The sequence below is a fragment of the Mustela nivalis genome, assembly GCF_964662115.1.
Source record: "Mustela nivalis genome assembly, chromosome: 6".
NCBI lineage: Eukaryota > Metazoa > Chordata > Mammalia > Carnivora > Mustelidae > Mustela > Mustela nivalis.
Window position 1 is genome coordinate 62106363 of NC_139025.1, and position 25096 is coordinate 62131458.

At 35.9% G+C, this 25096-nt stretch overlaps 1 protein-coding gene across 2 annotated transcripts in view; it reads right to left on the reverse strand.

The window, feature by feature from the left end:
• Positions 1–25096, reverse strand: part of SRP54 (signal recognition particle 54) — a 43242-nt gene that overhangs the window by 15529 nt on the left and 2617 nt on the right. Inside the window, exons 1-9 of one of the 2 annotated variants that reach the window (XM_082737823.1) lie at positions 19079–19201; positions 16888–16998; positions 12942–13033; positions 11906–11990; positions 8041–8145; positions 6418–6484; positions 6279–6336; positions 2145–2295; positions 4–152 (exon numbers count right to left, since the gene is read on the reverse strand). In XM_082737823.1, the coding sequence (XP_082593949.1) occupies positions 4–152; positions 2145–2295; positions 6279–6336; positions 6418–6484; positions 8041–8145; positions 11906–11990; positions 12942–13033; positions 16888–16965 (785 nt within the window). In that variant the 5' untranslated portion in view covers positions 16966–16998; positions 19079–19201. Of the gene's footprint in view, positions 1–3; positions 153–2144; positions 2296–6278; positions 6337–6417; positions 6485–8040; positions 8146–11905; positions 11991–12941; positions 13034–16887; positions 16999–19078; positions 19202–25096 lie in introns of those variants that run through there. The other variant, XM_082737822.1, reaches the window with a different exon arrangement.

Here is a 25096-nt window from a genome sequence, read left to right on the forward strand (position 1 = left end):
TACGCACTGAGTGCACCACCTCCTTTTGCATGGCCATCAAGTTTTGTCACTATGACTGAGGCTACATCTACTTTATCTTTAAAAGCCTTTGCCTGGGCTTCACAAGCCTGCCCAATGGAGGCATCCATCACATAAACAATGTTATCAGGTTGCTAGAAAATTTAAAGAAAGATACATATTTTTACTGCCTTAAGCAAATGTCATCATTAGAAGCTACACAAAAACACTTCTTATAAATAATTATTCATTAAATTAATAAATATTAATTGAAGGAATACTGTACTATGTATTAGGTACCATTTAGGTCCTGAGACTAAGAGATAAACAAGAAAAATCCTTGTCCTTGTGAGACTTATATTCTAGTCAGAAGAGACAGATAAGAAATGGGCAAGTCAACATTTCTGATGTTCAACAATTAAAATGGGATAGAGAGTATCAGTTTTGAGGTGTGGGAGACTTCTTTAGGTAGGGCAGCCAGCAGGGATCTCTCCGGAGATAACATTTGAGATGAGGCCAGAATAAAGAGGGAAAAAGTTATGCAAAGATCTGGAGGAATCACATTCTAGGCAAAGGGAATACTAAAAGTAAGAGGAAAAAAGTAGAGAAGTATGCACTAAAACCAAAATGAATGAAACACGTGAGGTTATTTCCCTTAGTTCGGCTAGGGTTAAAATAATGGCACGGTTAAAAAGAAACCTGTTGGCATTAACCATTAGCCAAAGAATTACTGCCAACTTCTCAACAGCAAAACATGGGTTCATGGGCAAAATACATTCTACAGATGTATTTTGTACTCCTAAGTTATTTCCACCACAGTTTTAAAGAGACTAAACAATCATTAACATTTTTAAATGCTTCATTTTGAAAATCTTTCAAAATTCATCTGAAGTAAATGTCCCAATTTAATTTAAATAATTTACAGTAAGAAAAGTCAATAAAGGGGTGCCTGGGTGGCTCAGTCAGTTAAGCGTCTGCCTTCAGCTCAGGTCGTGGTCCCAGGGTCCTGGGATAGGTCCTTGCGTTGGGCTCCCTGCTCAGCGGGAGTCTGTTTCTCCCTCTCCTTCGGCCTCTGCCCCCGATTATGCTGTCCCTCTCTCTTACTCTCTCTCTCAAATAAATAAAATCCAGGGCGTCTGGGTGGCTCAGTGGGTTAGAGCCTCTGCCTTTTTTTTTTTTTTTTAAAGATTTTATTTATTTATTCGACAGAGAGAGATCACAAGTAGGCAGAGAGGAAGGCAGAGAGAGAGGAGGAAGCAGGCTCCCTGCTGAGCAGAGAACCCGAAGCGGGACTCGATCCCAGGACCCTGAGATCATGACCTGAGCCGAAGGCAGCGGCTTAACCCACTGAGCCACCCAGGCGCCCGAGCCTCTGCCTTTGACTCAGGTCATGATCCTAGGGTCCTGGAATTGAGCCCCACATCAGGCTCTCTGCTAGACAGGGAGCCTGCTTCCCTTCCTCTCTCTCTGCCTGCCTCTCTGCCTATTTGTGTCAGATAAATAAATAAAATCTTTTTAAATAAATAAATGAATAAATTTTTAAAAATTAAAAAAAAAAATTCAGTAGATGGGGTGCCTGGGTGGCTTAGTACCTTCAGCTCAGGTCATGATCCTGGAGTCCTGGGATTGAACCCCATGTCAGGCTCCCTTAGACAGGAGTCTGCTTCTCCCTTTTCTTCTCTCCCCCTGCTCCTTCTCTCTCTCTCTCTTCCTCTCTCTCTCAAATAAATAAAATTTAAAAAAAAAAAAAAAACAGAGAGAGAGAGACTGTCTAGTAATAGAGGCGATAAAGCTGAATAAAGCATTCTTTAAAAAAAATTTCAACAAATATTGAAGGTAATTCTCAATTTTTATTTCTTGTTTTTCTTATATATACAATAAGATGATTGACAAAGGACAATTTTTTTGATACATACTCGGGAAAATTTCTATCTAGTGTAGAGAAGATTAAGTCCTTACCATACAGATACACATACCAAACATAGAAATAAATTACTTGGAATCTACCATACAGACAAAAAATAATTTATATGGATCTTAAACTCAATCAGGGGTTATAATTAAATTAACCAAATCCTTACAATGTTGTTAAATTCAAAGTTACGGGCACCTGGGTGGCTCAGTGGGTTAAATTCAAAGTTACTTACTATAGCATTAGCAACTTGAAGCATTTCTTCAAACAAAGAGTCTTCCTGTTTATGGCGGCCACTTGTATCAACAATAATAATTTCAAAATTTTCATTTTTGAATTTCTCCACTCCTTCAGAGGCAATGATAACAGGATCCATTTCTGTATAGCTATTTAACAAGGAAAAGTGATTTAATGACAACTGCAGAACAAAACTTTCAAATATTAATAATTTGGCAATTGCTGGTATATATACCTTTATTCAGAAAAAGTCATAATGATCACAATTTCAATTTAGGAGTATAAAATATAATAAATATTAAAAACAGCAAACAAAACAATAATAAATAAAAATAAAGATAGCAAACCATTCCTAGAGGAGCATAGAGCAGTATCGTTTTCCAATTACAAAATTCTATGTGATTCTGCTGCATGTCTTTTCTTGAATGAATCGTGCTTCCCTCTAATACCTTTTATATTTCCTTTAATAAGTGATTACTTTACATATGCTTTCCCATTTAACACCCTTTTGTAAGCATTTTATAAAACCATTAAATATTCTGGAGTGCCTGGGTGGTTCAGTCGTTAAGCGTCTGCCTTCGGCTCAGGTCATGATCCCAGGGTCCTGGGATGGAGCCCCACATTGGGCTCCCTGCTTGGCAGGTAACCTGCTTCTCCCTCTCCCACTTCCCCTACTTGTGTTACCTTTCTTGCAGTCTCTCTCTCTCTCTGTCAAATAAATAAATAAATAAATACTTAAAAAAAACCCAAAACCTTAAATATTCTTATAAAACATGACTTTTAGGCTGTATAACATTCTATCATATGGTTATACTATCATTTATTAAATAAATGCTCTACTGTTGGTCATTTGAAATATTTCCAATTTCTTGGTATTAAAAATATAGCCAATATATAAAGAGATCATAATGCTGTTTCTTTGAAATTGTTATGACATACTCTTACACCTTGAATTTGAATCAAATGATCTGATAATTGAGGCATTTGACTTCTTTTTTGTTAAATTTGATGGGAGTTCTGTGGGCTTCCAGGATTTGGATGTCTGTTTCCTTCCGCAGGTTAGGAAAGTTTTTAGCTATTATTTCCTACAACCAATAATCTGCCCCTGTTTCTCTCTCTTCTTCTGGGACTCCTACAATATGAATGTTATTACATTTAATGGGTAAGCTTTTGGTTTCTAAAAGGAAAGTGTTTTCCATAAAAGTTTAATTTCATTCCTAATATAACGACAATCGTGATATAACCACATTTTCACAATCCTCAAATATCTTTTCTACCTGAAAATCAAGAAAGGAGATCCATTTTAATCTGTACCATTTTCAGAAGGAGCAACTTTTTACACAGATCAATACTGTCAAATGAAAAGACATATGTTAAAAAAAAGTTTTCCCCCCTACATTAACAATAAAAAATCACATAGGAAGACATTTAATAAGAAAATACGTGAGTTTTAAATGAAGAAAATTACTATATTTAAGGACATAAATTTTTAAAGCAAGAATGACATAGAAAATTCTCAAACTCAACAAAACAAATATAGTAAATGTGTCAGCTCTCCACTAAGTTAATTGGTTTCAATGTAGTTCCCATCAAACTTTAGGGAGATTTTTTAACTTAATGAGGAATTTTAAAATTTAATCTAGGAAAATAAACAGGTGAGAACGGGCAAGAGAATGTTGAAAAAAAAAAAGAGATTACAATTACCAGCTATTTTTAAATGTTATAAACAATTAAAATTTATAAATGTACAAAGAAACATATCATATACATGAATACAATGGAACTGCAATGATGTCATAAAAAAAATTACCTTAAACAGTATATGGTCTATTCCAGAATTATTAAGATCCCATTTTTTTAATAAATGTGCTAACGAAGTATAATACATTTAAATGGAAAAGTTGCACAAACTGTAAACTCAGTGAATTTTCACAAAGCAAACACACCCAGATCAAGAAACAACAGAACCAGCACCACACTCCCTCCCAAGAGTAATCACAAACTTGTCAATAAGATCCCATTTGTAATCAACTCTATAGTAGTCTACTGATACACAGTAAGACACACCATTTTAAGTGTTCATTTTGATGAGTTTTGACATATTTACATATAACCATTATCAAAACAAAGTACAAAAGCAGTATATATGCCATTTCAATTTAAAATTATCTAACTATATCTGTGTATTCATTTGCACTAACACTGAAAAACAGCACAAGGGGGCACCTGGGTGGCTCAGTGAGTTAAAGTCTCTGCCTTCAGCCCAGGTCATGCTCCTAGGGTCCTGGGATCAAGACCCGCATCAGGCTCTTGGCTCAGCAGGGAGCCTGTTTCCTCCCCTCTCTCTGCCTGCCTCTCTGCCTACTTGTGATCTCTGTCAAATAAATAAATAAAATCTTAAAAAAAGAAAGAAAGAAAGAAAGAAAGAAAGAAAGAAAGAAAGAAAGAAAGAAAGAAAAACAGCACAAGTGGACGTGCTAAAAACTGGGAAGTGAAACTGTTAGTGCTTTCACTTCTTCAAAAATTTTAAGCAATATATTTTTAAAAATACAGAACAAATGATAATATAACAAACAGTTCTGCATATATCCCCCCCAAAATAGATGCTTAATATGTAAACTGAACAGCAGAGATGCAGTTCAAATTCTTCCTCAGTCCCACGCCCTTCAGTCCTCCCAAAGGAAACAACAATCACTAATACTTTACTCCATACGTGTATTATGTTTCTTTAATTTACATGAGTAAAGGAGAAATTATTTAATTAATGGTATGGAGAATACTGTTTAAAAAATGCTCTGGCTTTGGCCAATAGTTAATTATCAGCTAAATTATTTACAAATTTTGAACCCTAAGGATATAACTGTATTATCCCTTGATACTTTCTTATCGCTTGATTTTTAAATCTATTATTAGAAATAGTTTTTATCCTAAAAATAAAATTCCTAACATTATTCTCTAATCTACCTATTAGAAATCATAAAAAAAAAAACCTGAGAGAAAAAAGAATTTAAATAAAGAATATAGAATAAGCCAAAGTTCATTAGCATTTCTGGCTAGCCAAAAAGGAGAGGGCAATGACTAACAAAATATCATTCATTAAATTACCTCCAATTTTAGCTTGTTTTAACTTTCTAAGAAACCAATTATATGAATAATGTTAAGAAAAATGCTACCCCCTGCAAAAGTCCTAAATTCAATCTAGACTTAATTCTTTTCTTTAATCATTCTAACATGATAAACTCGTAACTGAACTACTCTATCAAATGAAAGACTGCAATGATGAGACTCTCTGAGATAATTATAAATTCTAAGCTATTTTAGGATGATCAAACACAAGCTTTTTAAAATTATGTACTAAAGAAAAGACAGAATTCCCCAGTGTGTTTAATCCAGGAATGCTTCAGATAGGTCTCAAAAGAAACAGCAGGAATAGGGAAGCAAGTGAGAAAGCATACAAGGCAGGATGGTAAGTATAGGCAGACTGTAAACTAAACAATGTCCACTTTGATCTATCAGGCTGGATCAGAACAGTCATGTTATCATAATAAAAGATAACAATTTATTTATTTATTTTATTTTTTATTTTTTTAAAGATTTTATTTATTTATTTGACAGAGAGAAATCACAAGTAGTCGGAGAGGCAGGCAGAGAGAGAGAGAGAGAGGAGGAAGCAGGCTCCCTGCTGAGCAGAGAGCCCCATGCGGGACTCGATCCCAGGACCCTGAGATCATGACCTGAGCCGAAGGCAGCGGCTTAACCCACTGAGCCACCCAGGCGCCCCCAAAAGATAACAATTTATTAATTATATCCCCACTTTGTTCTAAGAAGATCAAAACTTTTTTTTTAAGATTTTTATTTGACAGAGAGAGAGATCACAAGTAGGCAGAGAGGCAGACAGAGAGAGAGAGTGGGAAGCGGGCTCCCCACTGAGCAGAGAGCCCAATGTGGGGATTGATCCCAGGTCAGCTCCATGACCTGAGCTGAAGACAGAAGTTTAACCCACTGAGCCACCCACGTGCCCCGAAGATTCAAACTTCTAAGTAAATATGAAAATGTGACCAGGTAGCATAAAATAAAAGCTCAGACAAGATGAGACACATGAGGGAGTACCAAAATAAAAACCAGAACCCACCTTCCGTAGAATGGAATTCTTGCTTTGGTAGCATTCTGTTTTAGTTGGTCAAAAGCACCTATAAGATAAAAGAGGTAATGAGTCCTAAAACTTGAAAATAAAAATTTCAGAGAACAGTTTTCAAATTTCAACACATTACCTGCTCTGAATGTGTCTGCACATATCAAACACGTCTTCCAACCTTTCCTCTGGTAATAATATGCTAACTGGGAAAAGAACATTTAAAAAACAGAGTATCAATAACAACTAATTACTATACACACAATTCTTTCTGTTTACCCTTGTTATTTAAAGATTAAAGTAAAACTCCTCATATTCTCCTGAAAGTAATATTATTACATTAAGTTTTTGTTTGAAATTCCAGTCATTTAACATACAGTGTAATACTGGTTTCAGGGGTAAAAAATAGTGATTCCACATGTCCATACAGCACCTGGTGCTCATCACAGCAAGTGTACTCCTTAACCCCCATCACCTGTCCCCCATCCCCCACCCTCTGGTAACCAGCAGTTTGCTCTCTATAATTAAGGGTCTGTTTCTTGGTTTGTGTCTCTCTCTTTTCTACCCCCTTTGTTTCGTTTTTTAAATTCCACATATAAAAAACACCTTGGTGGCTCAGTCATTTAAGCATCTGCCTTCAGCTCAGGTCAGGATTCCAGGGTCCTGGGATCTAGCCCCATATTGCTCCCTGCTTGGTGGGAAGTCTGCTTCTCCCTCTCCCACGCCCCCTGCTTGTGTTCCTTCTCTCACTGTGTCTCCCTGTCAAAAAAAAAAATCCTTTAAAAAAAATAATAAATTCTACATATGAGTGAAATCATATGATATTTGTCTTTCTCTGACTTATTTCACTTAGCATAATATTCCATCCATGTCATAGCAAAGGGCAAGATTTCATTCTTTTTATGGCTGAATAATATTCCTTTGTGTGTCTGTGTGTGTCACACACAGGCAGAACCTGACACGAGGCTCAATCTCATGACCCTGAGATCATGACCTGAGCAGAAATCCAGAGTTGGACACTCAACCAACTGAGCCACCCAGGCGCCCCTATTATTACATTATTGAATACAGCAAATTTGCTAACAAGTTTAAATTCTAACTGCCATCCAGTAACATTCAAAGGATATAAAATGATCAAGCAATACACGACCATAGTGAAAAATGTTACTATTCATGTTACTATTAATGTTAATTAATAGTATTAACAGTTAATTAATAGTATTAATAGTTACTATTAATGTTAATTAATAAAGACAATAACATAACCCTCTAAGAAATAATCCCTTTCTCTTTTTTCTAGACTATAACATAACTGAGGCTTGTGAAACAAAATCTGGTAACAAACCTGAGGCACCCAATTCTGGAGAAAGAGGTGGTATAATGAATTAAAAATTAGTAGAAGGATATGTAAAATGAAGATCTAGATTATGCTGGGTGGGACACTGTAGAAAGGGAGCATTGAACCATGGGAAATAGGGCAAACTCTCCAAAAATTATATCCTCACTTCCTTAAAGGGTAGGCCAGTCTCTTTGGTAAAAGAAACAGCATAGTTATAGAAAAGTCTTCCATTCTTAAAAAAACAACCACAAGCGAGATTCTGGGATTCCTTCTTATTGTAAAAAAAGCTGTTACAAAAATGTAATAATATACTGTGTAACAGAAAATTGTAAAGAAACAATATTAGCCTGGTTTTAACATAAAACTTGATTTATACAAACATCTCTTCTCCATGACTCTTTTTTAAGACTAAGTATAATTTACCTTTGAACACGTTGTTGTTTTACCACTCCCTTGCAATCCAACAAACATGATCACATTCTGTTTTCCTTTAGTGGGTGTCCATGCTTTAACTCCAGGGTCTACAAGCTAGGTATCAAAAATAAAATAAAAATAAAATCAGGTTAACATATGCTTATGTTCAAAACCCCTCTCTCCACAAATTCTAAATTGTAAAAATAATTTAAAGACATTTTAGTATAAGAGGCAACAATAATCCTACCATTCTAATACAAACTTACAATTTCCCTTTGTACACGCATAGTGAAATTTAAGAATATAAAATAATTCACTGCAAAGTCATAAGCAAACCTATACTCCCAAACCAATTCAGAGAAAGGATCTCAAGACAAGACATTTTTTTTTTTTAGAATAAGCTAGAATGTGAACAGTGAGACCAAGTTTGAGCCAAAGGAGCAATCTGTATCAGCAGTACAGAAATATAAAAATATATGTGCAGGCTGCATATGAACTTTTAAATTGCTAGTAATGACATTAAAGAAAATGAAAATAAGTGATAATAACTTTAATACTTTATTTAATCCAATATAATAAAATGCTATCATTTCAACACATAATCTACATTTAAAAATTAATGAGATATATTATATATTCCTTTTCCCCATACGAGGTCTTCAAATTTGACATCTTTTTCATACTTATAGCACATCTCAATGTGGACTAACTACATTACAAGTGCTCAGTAACTACACGGGGCTAGTAGCTGCCATAGTGGGACACCTATCCTCATGTTCAGTTTAATAAATGTTTATGTATGAGCAAAATTACATGTGAAAATTTCATGTGAAAGATTTTCCAGGTCAGTCAGATGTCAAATTTTCCAATGCCGAAGACCTACTGTTCTATGAAGTTGTTATATTTAGAGAGCCAGTAAAAAATAATCGCCAATTTCATGAGTCAGTGGGAAATTAAGGTTCATATATGGACAGCCCCCAAATGATACACATGAGTTCCTTTAAAAAAACAGTTCCTTTGCAAGTCAGTTGTTGAGAGCTGGAAGCATGTATCTCCACATGATAATAAAGCCATAATTGCAGTTAATGCCCTAGATTGGAGACTGGCAAACAATGTGTGAGTAAAGTTTTTATGGAACATCGCCAGGCCCATTCATTTACTGCTTTTGTGCTACAGCAGCAGAGTGGGATAGCTGCAACAGAAATCATATGGCCCACAAAGCCTAAACATCTAGTCCTTAAGAAAAAGTTTGCAAGACCCATGTGAGACGATACCATAAGGTCACACGGTCTGTATTATACCTGAATTTCAAGGAAAGCCATGTGGTAGCAAAGGCAGGAAAAGAGAACACATTTTGTTATCTCTTTCCCAGGCACATGCCTAGCTTTAAGTAAACTTCTGAAATAGGCACAATCGATCTTAAACATAAATTCACTCTCCTTCCCTCTAGATCCTTTCAGATACTCACACTACCCTACATTCACCTCCGGTCTCCGTATCGCACAGCAGAAGCACTCAGCTCTCTATGAATCTATATTTGGAACATATGTGTTTTAGTGACTAATTATTTTATAAATCTAACTTCTATTCCTCCTGCACCCTAAAACAGCAGTACTTTTCAGTCTCAGGATTCCTTATAATTAGAGTAGTTTTTTAAAGTTAGTTGCAATGTAGAATCTGAAACCATATAAACTCCACACTCCATTCCATTAAAATCTGTTATTCTATCTTGCACTTTGAATGCAACTTATGCTGGTGCATGATTTTATAACATCATATATTAGTCACTGACAAATTTCATTACACAACAAGAAAATTTATTATATCATTTCTGATCGCATCAGAAATGTACTGGGGTCCTGTCAAACTCATGGTGGAGATACAAGTTTCTAGTTTTCTTTTTTCTTTTTTTAAGATTTTATTTATTTATTTGACCGAGAGAGATCACAAGTAGGCAGAGAGGCAGGTGGTGGTGGGGAGGGGAGGCAGGCTCCTTGCTGAGCAGAGAGCCTGATGCAGGGCTCGATCCCAGGACCCTGAGATCATGACCTGAGCCAAAGGCAGAGGCATAACCCACTGAGCCACTCAGGCGCCCCAAGTTTCTAGTTTTCACTGGAAAACTCAAATTTTTTCCCTGGCCACAATATAGCTATTTATTTGCCTGAAAGTGACAGGCTCACTTTACTTGAAAATCCTATTCAAGTCTGAATTACCACAGATTATCTGTCTGTTGTTTGTTCACATAAAAACGGTGTTTTATGAAAGCAGCAGCTAGCTCAGCTTGCACTCAAATAATCACACATGTCTCTTCCTCAAAACAACCATCAAATTTCAGTATGCAGCAAAAAAGCTTTCTATGTACTTCCCATTTCATGCCACAAAATCGTACAAAGGTGTATATACTCAGAGGTTAAGATTTAATACAACTAATAACTTCTACTGTTCCATCAAGAGCATTCTTTTTTTTAGGGTACAGCTCTGTGATATCAAAAGCATTTTTAAGTAAAACAGCTTCACACCCCTCCCACAACAAGTGTGTAGTAGTAAAAAGTATAATGACTACTAGTATAGTTTGGTACTCCGACCTTGATTCATGCTAGGGAATTTTATCCACCATTGATTTTGAACTACTGGCACAAATATCAAACAATACAAAAGGCAAATAATGTCTTAGTATTATTATGAAAAGTTTTGACCTTGTTTTGCACATCACTGCTCTAGACCATATGCTTCTGAGTATAAGGACCAGTCTAATTTATCTCTATCTGACATATTGCCGAGAATAAAGAAGGTACTCAAAAAATGCTTAACAAAGCAGTTAATGCACCAGAATTGCCTACAGATGCCAAACCCTAAAAATAGAAATTTTCACTAACCCCGCACTGATCTCAAGGCTAGATGAAAAGCAAACTGGAAATAAAATAAGGAGTCCTACAAGGAGTTTGGCGATCAGACCTGTGTCGGCCACTTACTAAGTGTCTCATTTTTCTCAACTGCAAACTGATAAGTATGACTGGATAAAGTCTCTGACCTCTTTAAGTTCTGATTTTCTTTTTTTCTTTAAATAGTCTATAAGACTACATGAAATGATACAACCATCTGAGATACTAGACTTTTTCTGAGTATCAATCAATTAGCTCTGCTGAAACCAAAGGAGTAAATGAAACTATTGGAAAATGAAAAAATAAATGGAAAAATACTGGAAGACCACTAGCAGACATCTGTTCCTCTAAAAAAATTTTTTTTCAGTTCCTTCCTTTTTTTCCCCCTACCACTGAACCCATACATATTTTTTTAATGCTCTAAGATTTTCACCATAATTTTCATGACCACAGCAGCAATATCAGTTCTAAGGTGATACCAGGCCAGAGGCTGTATTTACTACTTGCAAAATAAAATTTCACTAATTGCGCATAATGTAGACAAGAGTTGGGATATCTGATCTTTTCAAAGGGAATTCCGGACACAATAAACTGTTCAGAAAAGAACACTAGTCAAGAGTGACTTTCTGTACAAAAGCAGGACCTTCAATAGGCAGAATCTGATATTAAAAAGAATATAAACTCAGGAGAGGCCCTTCCATCAATTTATCTGTAGTGAAGTTCTACCTTTCGTAACCCAGCTTTGGGAATTTTTACAGGAACAGTGCTGGCCTTTCAAATCTATACTCAGAACTTTGTATTCAGAAAACTCTATAATAAAAATAGGCCCCTTTAGAAAAGTTAATAATCCTTCAATTAATATTTTTAATAGAGGAATATTCTATAAAAACATTTAAAAATATTCTGAAACAATATTCCTATTGGTGGTGCTAATGTATTTTTACCCACTACAGTCCATGGAGAATCATATAGCACAATCCTGATACTTTTACCTTCACAAGTTCTTTAAATACAGCATGCTGAATCATTTTTCTTTTGTTAAGACCAGATGCCATCTCTTCAAGATCAATAGCAGACCTTCATGATGATAGTTTTTGTGGGGAGGAGAGAGAAAAGCCAGTTAAGACACTCCGAAAAAAGTTTCTGCTCCAAAAAAAATATAAAAGTATTCAGTCATTCACATTAATAGTCTTCTGATTAACATGTATAAAATTACTACAGATTCATAAGTCTATGGAAGAATTTACCATGAAATATTAGACATAAGACCATGGTTAGTTTTTCAAGGCTTTCTTTTGAAAGTCAAAATATCAATTTGTCCTCATATCACTGCAAAGTAATTTTATTTTTACAGCATATATATTTTATACATCTTCACACACAGCAGAGAATAGGATTTTTTTCTCTAGTTCTAAATACTTAAATGTCAGTCGTTCTACATTTATTACCCAGTCTAACAATACGAAAAGGAGAAATGGCCTGAACATGACAAGGGCTAGGAGTCCAACAGTTAATTGAGATGCCTGTATTATTCTATATGGCCTGCCCCAGTCAGTGCCTCTCCCAAAGAACACAGTAACCGAGACGACACACATTACTCCTTCGCTCAAATACAGGCAGGAAAACCAAGAGGAGAACAAGAATGAATACAATTCTCCAACAATGAAGGAGGCTGATTAATGTCATCTTCAGCCTGAAGAGGATAAAATGGCACCACTTTTCTATGAAAAACTGTTAAAAAGCTTTTATATTAAAATACTATATTGTGTAAGATTGAATCCATCCAAATAAAGGAGTAGTAAAACGGAAAAGAAATCCATAATTAAATTAAAGCCACATGTAGTTTATTCTTTGAAACATCATCATGGAAACACACTATCAAAGCAGTCTTGCAACATATGAGTTCTGTTCTTTTCAAATGCCATCCGGCAGAAATGTTTCATGATATAGCAGACTTTTCTAGTTAGCTCTTCATCCCAGTAAACTAAATTTAGTTTGCCTGGCTTTTACCTGATTAATTTAACTTACTTTACATTTTCTCTTAGTTGCTTCACTAGTTTAATATTAACATCGGCTTCCAATAATGCTGTACATACTTCTTTTAGCATAGCATTTAATACCTGCAAATATATAAATACATAAAAATTTAGCACTCCTAGTATGTCATTTCAAGCACATAAAAACAACGACTGAGTGGTCATCATATACTACCATAGCTTAATAAAAACAATACTACACTGTTAGAGAAAAAAAATGTTCTCAATTAGCCTCAGAGAGGTAATCTTAGCAAATGTCTAATCATTTTGCCAAAATAAGATATTCCATTTAGTTGAAATCTTGCCATTTGCAATGATGTGGATGGAACTAGAGGGTATTACGCTAAGTGAAATAAGTTAATCAAAGAAAGACAATTATCACATGATCTCACTGATAACACGCAATTTAAGAGACAAGGCAGAGGATCCTGGAGAAGAAAGAAAAATGAAACAAGATGAAACCAGAGAGGGAGACAAACCATAAGACACTCTTAATGATAGGAAACAAACTGAGGGTTGCCAGGTGGGAAGGGATGGGAAGACTGGGTGATGGACACTGGGGAGGGTATGCATTGTGGTTGAGCTCTGGGTGTTGTGTAAGACTGATGAATCACAGACCTGTACCTCTGAAACACATAATGTATTATATGTTAATTTTTTAAAAAAGATATTCCATTTAGCTTTATTCAACCAAGTATTGTCAAAATTTTATTCCTATATTAAAGTAACAATAGTAAAGACAATATGCAAGCCTAAGAAAGTTATTATGCAATCCATGTTGCCATTGAATGCCTTCTGTTGCTGATACACAGCACTTTATATTCACAATATCTGCTTAATTGGACTAGTAGGAGGAAAATGCAACAGAAGAAACTGACCCAGTCAGACCTAGCAGTCTTACTATGTCCACTCACAGCAGAGGAACAAAGTTGAAAAGAAAACTATCCTCCATTAATAACTCACTATCATCACATATTTGCTGAGTTACAAGGTGCTGTGGTTAAAAGGTCTTAACTATAAAGTCTTAAAAAAAAGATGAGGTTTTTGTTGCTCAGGTAAATAAGGGTTTACACAGTAACCTGTGTGCTCCATGAGGGCAGGGATTTTAGTCTTTTGTCACTGGCGCCAGCAAAAAGTCTGCAAAAATGCAGGCCCTAGGGCACTGTCGGCTAGCTAGCTCAGTCAGTTAACAGCATGTGACTCCTGTTCTCGGGGTTATGAGTTCGAGCCCCACAATGGATGTACAGATTAACTCAAAACTAAAATCTTTTGATTTTTTGATTAAAAAAATTTTTTTTATTAACATGTAATGTATTATTTGCCCCAGGGGTACAGGCCTGTGAATCATCAGGCTTACTCATTTCACAGCATTCACCATAGCACATACCCTCCCCAATATCCATAACCCAGCCACCCTATCCCCCCCCACCGACCCCCCAGAAACCCTCAGTTTGTTTTGTGAGATTAAGAGTCTCTTATGGTTTGTCTCCCTCCCCATCCCATATTGTTTCATTTTTTCCCCTCCCTACCCCCCAAGACCCCCCACCCTACCTCTCAAACCCCTCATATCAGAGAGATCACATGATAATTGTCTTTCTCTGATTGACTTACTTCACTTAGCATAATACCCTCTAGTTCCATCCATGTCATTGCAAATGGCAAGATTTCGTTTCTCTTGATGGCTGCATAGATTTTTTTTTAAAAGATTTTATTAATTTGAGAGAAAGAGAGAGAAACCACAGGCAGGGAGAGGGACAGAAGGAGAGGGAGAAGCAGACTCTTGGCTGAGCAGGGAGCCCGATGACATGGGGCTCAATCCCAGGACCCTGGGATCATGACCTGAGTTGAAGGCAGACACTTAACCAACTGAGCCACCCAGGTGCCTCAAAAATAAAATCTTAAAAAATAAAATGGGCCCTGGAATATTTCTTGAATAATTCCCACCTTTAACTCACTTCATCCTACAGAGGCTCATCAGATCCATCTCTTATTAATGGAGTCTGATAAAAATGGAACTGATCTTTCATTAGAGAGATCTTTCATTAGAGAGATTCTTGTTAATTCCCTAGCAGCACAGTACTAAGAGCAGAGAAGTTGCCAATACAAGCAACAGCTGTTACTATACTTCCCACCAAGCTCTTCTCCCTGGTTTCTTTTTTCTCTACTATAAACATAAACAGCATAAGGGTTACACAACAGGGAAAACTGTTTGGAAGGCTGCTGTTTTATTTATTCTGAATGCCAAAGACTGCACGCACAATGGTTTAAATTATGATTTATCATTTAATAATAATTATTAGAAAAAACCCCGGATGAGGAATTAGAAAAAAGATACTAATCCTGGCTTTTTGGAAAATAAACACGTGGAACTGACTTCCTGTTGCTGTTAACTGAGAGGCTGGACTAGCTGAACTCAAAGATGGTCCCAAAATTATTTAATACCATTAACTTATTAAGGTATTGATAGCAAATTCTACATTAGATTTTTTTTTCAGTGAGCACTGAGTAAGGTACAGAACTAGCAAATCACTGTATTGTATACCTGAAACTAATATAGCACAGTATATTAACTACACTAGAATAAAAGTTTTTTTAGTTCAAAAAAAATTTTATTTTCCAAACCTCCAAGTTAGAAAGCACTTTTTTTTCCTTGAAGAGAGGGAGAGAGAGGAACAGTGAGGGGCAGAGGGAGAGAAAGATTCCCAACCAGACCCTGTGCCCAGCACAGAGCCTAAGGTGGGGCTCAGTCTCACAAACCCAACATCATTACCTGAACTGAAATCAAGGGTCAGATGCTTAACTGACTGAGCCACGAGGTGCCCCTAGAAAGTACTTTTTTAATCTATTATTTATTTAGATCCTTAAAAGCACCTTGTAAGATAAATGCTATTTTTCTCATTTTATACATTAAGGAATCTGAAGCTAACTTGCCCAGATTTCTATCACAAGCTACTAAGCAGGTGGCTAACGAGGTCTTCTAAAACCAAATTCAGTACTGTACCATTGGTACCACAAATATAAAGTATACTTGGGGACTCTCATCTTCTTCAATTGACAAATCATTAAGATACAAGGTATGGGGGGATTGGATAACAATTTTTTTTTTTTTTTGGTGGGCAGTAAAAGGTTTAATGAGCAGTAGCAAAGCAATGGTACAAAGCTCTGAGGAGGGAGGGGACCCAAGAGGGTTGCCTGAAAAAGAAATATTTAAAACTAAAAACAAGAGTGCCAGGAAGAAGAGTACTTCAGATACCATATAAGGAGTCAGCTTACAAAAACTAAATAATAAAAACAAATAAAAGCAAAAAAACTGAATGAGGATTTCAGAGAAAATCAAAGTAGACAACATGAAAATACCAGCCTTCTATGAGAAAGCGGAATAAAAGTGAAGGAGAAAAAGATGAGATGCGCACATGCCTACCCAAGAAGAAAGAAGCAGGACACTGAAGTTTCAGGCCAATGTCTCCAGATATAAGCCTTTTTTACTTTTTTAAAAGATTTTATTTATTTATTTGACAGAGAGAGATCACAAGTAGGCAGAGAGGCAGGCAGAGGGAGAGGGGGAAGCAGGTTTCCTGCTGAGCAGAGAGCCTGATGCGGGGCTCAATCCCAGGACCTGAGCCGAAAGCAGAGCCTTAACCCACTGAGCCACCCAGGCGCCCTCTAAGCCATTTTTAAAACAAAAAATGTATGCCATTTTTACATGTTAGTTAAGATTTGGGGGGTTTCTGTTTCCTTTTTTTATAATTCTTTATAGAAAGTAAAATAGTAAGATAGTCAACTCAATAAAAAACACCATATAGTGTATCCAGCTTTAAATTTTTATCTATAGTTATTAAATCTACATCAAAACAAATATAAACATAGAGATTACTAATAATTCATGTCCCGATGTAGTAATGATGTGCAATCATATATATTTCACACATTTTACATACCTCTTCATTGATGATGGTGGCATTGCTCAATGAGCGTAATGCTGATGTTATTTTTCTTCCAAGGTCTGCTAGTACCATCTTGAAGGCTTTAAGATGTGATTACAAGAAAATCTAAGGAAAAACATTAAATAAAAACATTTGAAAAATAATCAATACCAGTTTTCATAATTGAAGACTTCTGAAGAAGAGTATTTAATTAAAATTAAACTATTATAATGTTTAGATACTATAACTTCAACTTCTATAGCCTCAATCTGCAGCCTCAATATACGTATGTCCAAAAGCTAAGGCTACTCATTGATTATGATGACTTGAGTTTGAATACCTAATTAGAATATTCTATACAAATCAGCAAATTCAACATTCAGATAAAATGCTTTGAGGCAATAATGATACAATCTCAGATCCAAACATCTATATGAATACGGACATTTTGGAACTATATGTGAATATGAATAAGGGAAGAAAAAAGGTGAAATCTCTACCCAGAAATATTGTCCAATTACATTAAAGGACTCTGTAAACTATATTGATTTATGCTCTAAGCCAAAGGGAAAAAAAAGGTTTTAATTAATAAGACACTTCACTTTTCACACACATTACATTAGCTCATCTTATTCTTCTAACACCCAAATAAAGGGGTATATTACTGACTTTCCTGTTTTAAAGCAGTTCTTGATTCCCTAACTCTAAAACAAGATAACCTCAAAGGCCCTTCCAGCTCTAAAATGTTATGGTTTTAGAAAGTATACAGATGCACCTACCACATCGAAGTTCTTCTACCATGCAAGGACTCATGGATGGTAAGCAAGCAAATAGGACAGGGAGTCCCTGACCTCAAGGTGCTTACCTACTAACAGGCAAGACAAGACACAGGAATGTGCAGCAAATAAATATAAAGAGAATTCCTTTTGCCTGACTGCCTTCAAACTGGGATATTGGTTTCCTTCTACCTTCAGATTCACATGAAACACCAGCTCTTCCTGGGTCTCAAGCCTGCCAGCCTTTGAAATGGAACTACACCACTCACTCAGCTCTCCTGGGTCTCCAACTTGCCAACCTGGAGGATCTTGGGACTTGTCAGCCTCCATGATCACATAGCCAATTGCTTATAATAAATTTCTTTTTACACACACACACATCCTATTGTTCTGTTTCTATGGAGACCCTTGACTAATACTGCTAAAGTACTAGTTCAAAGCTGCAATAAAACTTTATGATCAATTGCCAATGACCATTTCTGTAAAAATTCAAAGAAAGAAAACACAGGTTCAGGTAGATAGAACAAGCTTTACAGAGAAGTTTGAATATGAATTTGATCCTGAAATATAAGTAGAACGTGCATAAGAGAAGAAGACAAAAAAGAATTGAAAGAAAATGATAAGGCATGAGCAGAAACGGAGACATAGAAAAAGCATGGGACATACTATACATACTATACATATACATATACTTGTGCCTTATGCATGAACTTAAGAGATTACTAAGTATGTATTATTTGGAAGGCAGTAAATAAAATATTCTAGTCAGGACAATGGCTAGCTAATTAAAAGGAAATACAAGTTGTGAAGAGCCTGAAACCAGGTTAAGAAGTATCAGACATCTGGTAGATGCAAAATCAGCAGAAAAGCTCAGTGTTCAAAACAATGTTAGTAACTCTTCTAAATTAACTAATCTAGTCAACCAAGATAATCAAGACTAGATTCCTATAAAAAGAGTATACAGGAGATTAAAAACGAGAGAAATAAAAAGACTAAATTGCTGACTCATTCAAAACAGAGAAAGAGGGGCGCCTGGGAGGCTCAGTGGGTTATGCCGCTGCCTTCGGCTCAGGTCATGATCTCAGGGTCCTGGGATCGAGTCCCGCATCGGGCTCTCTGCTCAGCAGGGAGCCTGCTTCCCTCTCTCTCTCTCTCTCTCTCTCTCTGGCTGCCTCTCTGTCTACTTTTGATTTCTCTCTGTCAAATTAATTAAAAAAAAAAAACTTTAAATAAACAAAACAGAGAAAGAGAAAAGGAGGGGAGTCAAAAGGAGGAGGAAAGGAAATGCACTCAAGGACCTATCATTGGCAAAGAGATGTTCCAGGCTGAGCTCTAAATTAGACACTACATTTCCACTCAGGTAAAACTAGGTAATTTAGAACCTAAAAAATTACTAACAACTTGAAGGAATTGAAAAAAAATGTACTTACCATAAATTGTTTACATTACATGGTTACTTCACCTGAAAGACCAATTACTTCACAGACAAGATCCAGCACTTTTAATTTCTTATCCCATACTCGTTATACTAAATTATTATTGCTTAAGTAAACATTCTTGAAGTAAAAAATAAGAATCAGATGTTTCAGTTCATCTCCTTTGCCACCGTGTTACCCAGAGTGATATAATCCTCATTATGACACCACAATTTACTATTTTAGAGATCACGTCATAAACACATCATCCTCCATTTTAAAAAGCTATTATTAGTTAACTCTTAAAAATAAACCTATCTGCCTACATTGACTGATCTTTTAAACTAAAAATACTTCTGTGAAGTTTTCTAATACATTTTTCCTCACGTAAGTACTTATTGGCAGCACATTTTTTTATATATTTGCCTGTTTATAAAAACATACATTTCCATAAAGGTATAATGATATCTAGTAATACCTTTTATTTATAGGGTATTATCTGTGCAATTTCCAAGGATGTGTTCCTGAATTAGGATTCTCCTCAAAACCTCAATGACTTCCTATTTCACGCAAAGGTAAAGTCCTCAAAATGCAAAATGGACTGTAAGGCACTCCCAAATTCACACACTCCATTTTAATTACACTGACCTCCTTACTGTTGATGCTGCACATTACTACCTCAGGTCCTTTGTACTGGTTGGCATGATCTCCCCCTGGCTGACAAGGGGAAAGACAGCTCCCTGCCTCATCACTTTCAGATTGCTGTCTAGATGCAATTTCTCTCAATAAGGGCTTCCCTATCGCTTGTTTAAATGCACAGTCTCCCTTCCCTTTATTTTTTTCTATTGTCTCATTATCAAATAACTATAATTTACTTATTTTGTGTTTGGTCTGTAATATCTATCCCCCAATTGAAATGTAAGCTGCATGAGGGCAGGGACTTTTGCCTCTTTTGCTCCCTCCTACGAACTCACTGCTTTATGTCTCCTCAGTATATACTGAGCCCTTATTAAAAATGAACTTTATGAATGAATGTATTTAAGACTATAGGAACAAAGGGAGATGGGGAACAAAAGTTATGAAAGGCCTTACAAATATCTTTTTTAAGACCAGTAACATAGAGCCACTCTGGAAAACAGTAAGGAGGTTCCTCAGAAAGTTGAAAATAGAGCTACCCTACCCAGCAATTGCACTACTGGGTATTTACCCCAAAGATACAGATGTAGTGATATGAAGGGGCACCTGCACCCCAATGTTTATAGCAGTAACGCCCACAAAAGCCAAACTATGGAAAGAGCTCAGATATCCACTGACAGATGAATGGATAAAGATGGGGTATATATATTCAATGGAGTATTACGCGGCCATTAAAAATCGGAATCTTGCCATCTGTAATGACATGGATGGAACTAGAGAGTATTCTGCTAAGTGAAATAAATCAATCAGAGAAAGATAATTATCCTATGATCTCACCAACATGTGGAATTTAAGAAACAAGGCAGAGGATCATAGGAGAAGAGAGGAAGAAATGAAACAAGATGAAACCAGAGGGAGACAAACCATAAGAGACTCTTAACTACAGGAAACAAACTGAGGGCTGCTGGGGGTGAGGTGAGGGGGATGGGATGATTGGGTGATGGACACTGGGGAGGGTATGTGTTGTGGTGAGTGCTGTGAATTGTGTAAGACTGATCAATCACAGACCTGTACCCCTGAAACAAATAATGCATTATATATTAAAAAAAAAAAATTGGAAGAGGTAGAAAAAAAAAAGACCACCAATATAAACCAATGAAATCAAAAGAAAGTCAATGACCTAGGTAATTGATATTGTACAACTACAAATATCCATTTGCCATTACTTAGTGTAAGTTTCTAGAACTTCCCTTAAAAAAAAAAAAAGAATTTCTAACAAGATTCTTAAAAATAGCCTCACCTTGATCTAATATGCATACTATAATACAGAACATCCTTTTTAATGTTACTAGTTAACCCTATATCTCAAATTGGAGTAATTTACAATTCAAGCACACTCACTCAAAATTCTCTTTTTCAACTAAAAAGGTTTATGGAAGTAAGTCAGTGTATACAAGAATTTCACAAAAGAGGAATCTCTACTTCAATGGGGCTGTTGGAAAAGTTTAAGGGTAAATTATTGTATAGTACTTTATACAGTTTAACATCTATTATCTCATTCCACCCTCACAATTTTATGATATAAGTAGGTTAGAGATTAGAGAATGGTGTTCCCTACAAAAAAAGAAAAAAAAGCAAAATGACTTCCCACAGTCTCCTGGCTACACAATCCTAGGTCCTATAGTATGAATGACACTTTCAAAAACAGGGTTGAATATCCCTGCTGGCAAACTCCAGGACAAATTTTGTTGCTGTATTACAATGTCAGGAAATCATATTTTGAAAGCAAAAATGCACACTCCTCTTCCTGGAAGAATCACTGCAATGTCCAGAAAGAACTGACAATCAGGACCACTGCAATCAGGATGTATAAGGACTGAGCTTTGTCCAAGTCACATGTTCTAACAGGAATCTAAGAGGAGCTGGATAGTGAGGTAATGGAAATAGGCTAAGTCTAGGGTGCCCTGATAAGGCAAACACAAGGCCAAGTATCATACTTACCTGCTACAGTGTGAAGTACTGGAAAGAGCATGGGTTTTGGAGTCTGACAGACTTGGATTCAAATCCCAGCTCTGCTACATACTGGCTGTGTTACTTTGAGTAAGTTACTTAATCTCTCTGAGCCTCCCTTTCCTCACCTGCAAAATGGAGATAATACCATTATCAAGGTAGTGACCCTGAAGGGATGTTGTGAGGGTTAAATGAGACAATAAGTATAAAACTGTCGTCAAGCACCTAGTATATTAACTTCCTGGCTTCCTTGAATGCTACCAACTGGATCTCCCTATTGTACTACCTGAAGTGTAAGTAAACTGGAACTTTTCTTAAACTTTACTAAAGCTACTGTCCCATTACCTAGAAACGACCCCAGGAATCTTTAGGGCCAATTACACGTACCTATAATTCTATTACTCAACAGGAGCTACAGTGTTCAAACAGCCACTTTCCTCTACATAAACAATTATAAATATTCCTGCCAGAAACTTGCCTGGAGATCATATAAACAGATCCCAATGACTAGAGATTTCAAATCCTATCACAATGAAAATCCCTATAAAAAAATTCTTCTAAGCCCTAGTCAGTGACTAACTTATTGGATCAATATTAGACTAAAAAACTAAATAAATATATTATTAGTAGTAAATACCTTTAGAAAATTCAATTCTAAACTATGTACTTTTCCAAAAGCTAGTCAAAAGCCCAAACCAATATTTGCTTTCCTTACTATAATATTAAGTCCATATATATTGTATGTGTATATATATAAGTATATATATATATTTAAATTCTGTGTAGTATATGTGTCATATTCCAGGATAACACAGAAGTAAATTTACCTAAGCAAGTGGTCTATATGCATCTTATTTGCTAAAATTATTCTATTTGAATGATAATATAATGTTAATTATGACTTTTAAATATGTAAGTATTTTTTCATTCTGAATCTTAGTCCTCCAAGGAAATAATTCATAATAATTTATGTTCATGATTACAGGAAGATATGTAATCAGTGTAAAAATTCAAACATTACAGAAATACTGAAGATAGAAATTATAATTCCCCTAATCTTATACCCTCTTGTCCCCTGATAACCAATTTGGTTTACGTTCCCATAGACTTTGTTTTCTATGCATATAATTTAGGCAAGTTTTCATTAAGAATTAAGGTTTGGGGAATGAAAAAGGAAGGAGCGGGACGCCTGGGTGGCTCAGTTGGTTAAGCAGCTGCCTTCGGCTCAGGTCATGATCCCAGCGTCCTGGGATCGAGTCCCATATCAGGCTCCTTGCTCCGCAGGGAGCCTGCTTCTCCATCTGACTCTGCCTTCCACTCTGTCTGCCTGTGCTCGCTCTCGCTCACTCTCTCTGACAAATAAATAAAATCTTAAAAAAAAAAAAAAAAAAAGAAAAAGGAAGGAGCAATGAGGGAAATTCTTTTGTAAACAAGCTTGCTAATGCTAAAAACATGCTTAAATGCAAAGGCAGAATACAAAACTGCACATACTGTCCATTTTTGTCTATAAACAAATATCAAAATATAACATTAGTTTCCCAGGAAATACAGCTCAAAGGCACAACCAGATACTACTCCACACACACACGAATGGCTATAGTTAAAGAGATATAACAAGTGTTAAGGCTGTGGAGAAATCAGAACCCTCATACACTGCTGGTGGGAATGTAAAACGGCATACAGCCCATTGGAAAGTTTGGCAAGTCCTCAAAATGTTAAACACAGTGTTACTGTATATCACCCAGCAATTCCACTCTGAGGTACATCCAAGAGAAAGTAAGACACACATCCACAAATATCCATAAAATGGAATTCCTGATAATAAAAAGGAATGAAGCACTGATAACATGTTACACCACGAATACTGAAAACATTACGCTGTAAGAAGCCAGTGACAGAAGAGCCACATACTCTATGATTCCATGTATATAAAATGTCCAAGAGTAAATCTATAGAGACAGAAAGTTGCTTAGGGCTCAAGAGTTGGGGGAAAATGAGGAGTGACTGTTAGAGAGCATGAGTTTTTCCATAGAGTGATAAAAATGTTCTAAAATTGATTGCAGTGATGCTTGCACAACTCTGTAAATACACTAAAAACTACTAAATTGTACACTTTAGGTGAACTGTATGACATGTGAATTTTATTTCAGTAAAATTGTTAGAAAATGATAACATTCATCATTTCTGGATGATGAACAATTATTAATCTTTATTCTTTTATTTATATCATTTTGTAATTGCCAAATTTTTGGTAATGACTAAGACTATTGTTTTTTAAAATCAAAAGGAAAATTATTTTTCAAAGTGCTCCTTGTGAGAGGGCGCCTGGGTGGCTCAGTGGGTTAAGCCGCTGCCTTCGGCTCAGGTCATGATCCCAGGGTCCTGGGATCGAGTCCCGTATCGGGCTCTCTGCTCAGCAGGGAGCCTGCTTCCCTCTCTCTCTCTCTCTCTCTGCCTACCTCTCTGTCTACTTATGATCTCTGTCTGTCAAATAAACAAATAAAATCTTTAAAAAAAAAAAAAAAGTGCTCCTTGTGAGAAATACAGTGATATTACACTGGGGATTGAGATGGAATTGCCACTTGAATTCATTTAATTATTCATTCATTCATTCATTCATTCATTCAATACGTACTATGTGTTCCACGAATCGTCCCAGCCTGAGAAAAGCTCTAACTCCAAATCAACAAATTACATCAATTTAACACAGACAAGACTTCTCTCTTGACTTCAAAAGATCAATTATACATCATACCACCCACTGACTTAACAGCTTTACTTCTGCACCGAAGATTATATTTAACTATGCAAGAAGTACCAGAAAATTCTCTCTTCATTTAAATAACCTGCTTCCAAATTTTAAAACTCCTTTTAATATTTAAACAAAAAGAAAAAATGCAACATTTCATAGTTTGATAGCAGAAAATTCAATTTTTACCAAAAATTCAACAAGAGGTAATAACCCAAAAACAATGAGAATCACTTAAGATACTTTATTGGCTATCAGGTCGATCATAACAAGAATCTTTACGTAAACTGTTACCAAGATTAAAACAAAGTCAAAAGAATTCCTCGGCAATAGTCTGTCCTGAAATTGGAAAGATCACAGGCTGAAAGCATGGAAGAGAAGGAATAAGAGGTATATGCTGTTTTTGTTATTTCAGGTACATGTACGTAACACCAATCTGCTGAAAATTAAATACTCAATCATAAAATGTCCAAGGATAGTACCATCAAAAGGTTTTGGGGAAGTGGCTGGCCTCTTTTAAATTCTTTAATTAGGAGGGCAAAACAAGCCATCTATATTTTGAAAAACTTCACTGGTTACACTGAAGTGCAGCCAGGCTTAAAAATCACTGCATGAAATAATACTTCTCAAAGGAAACA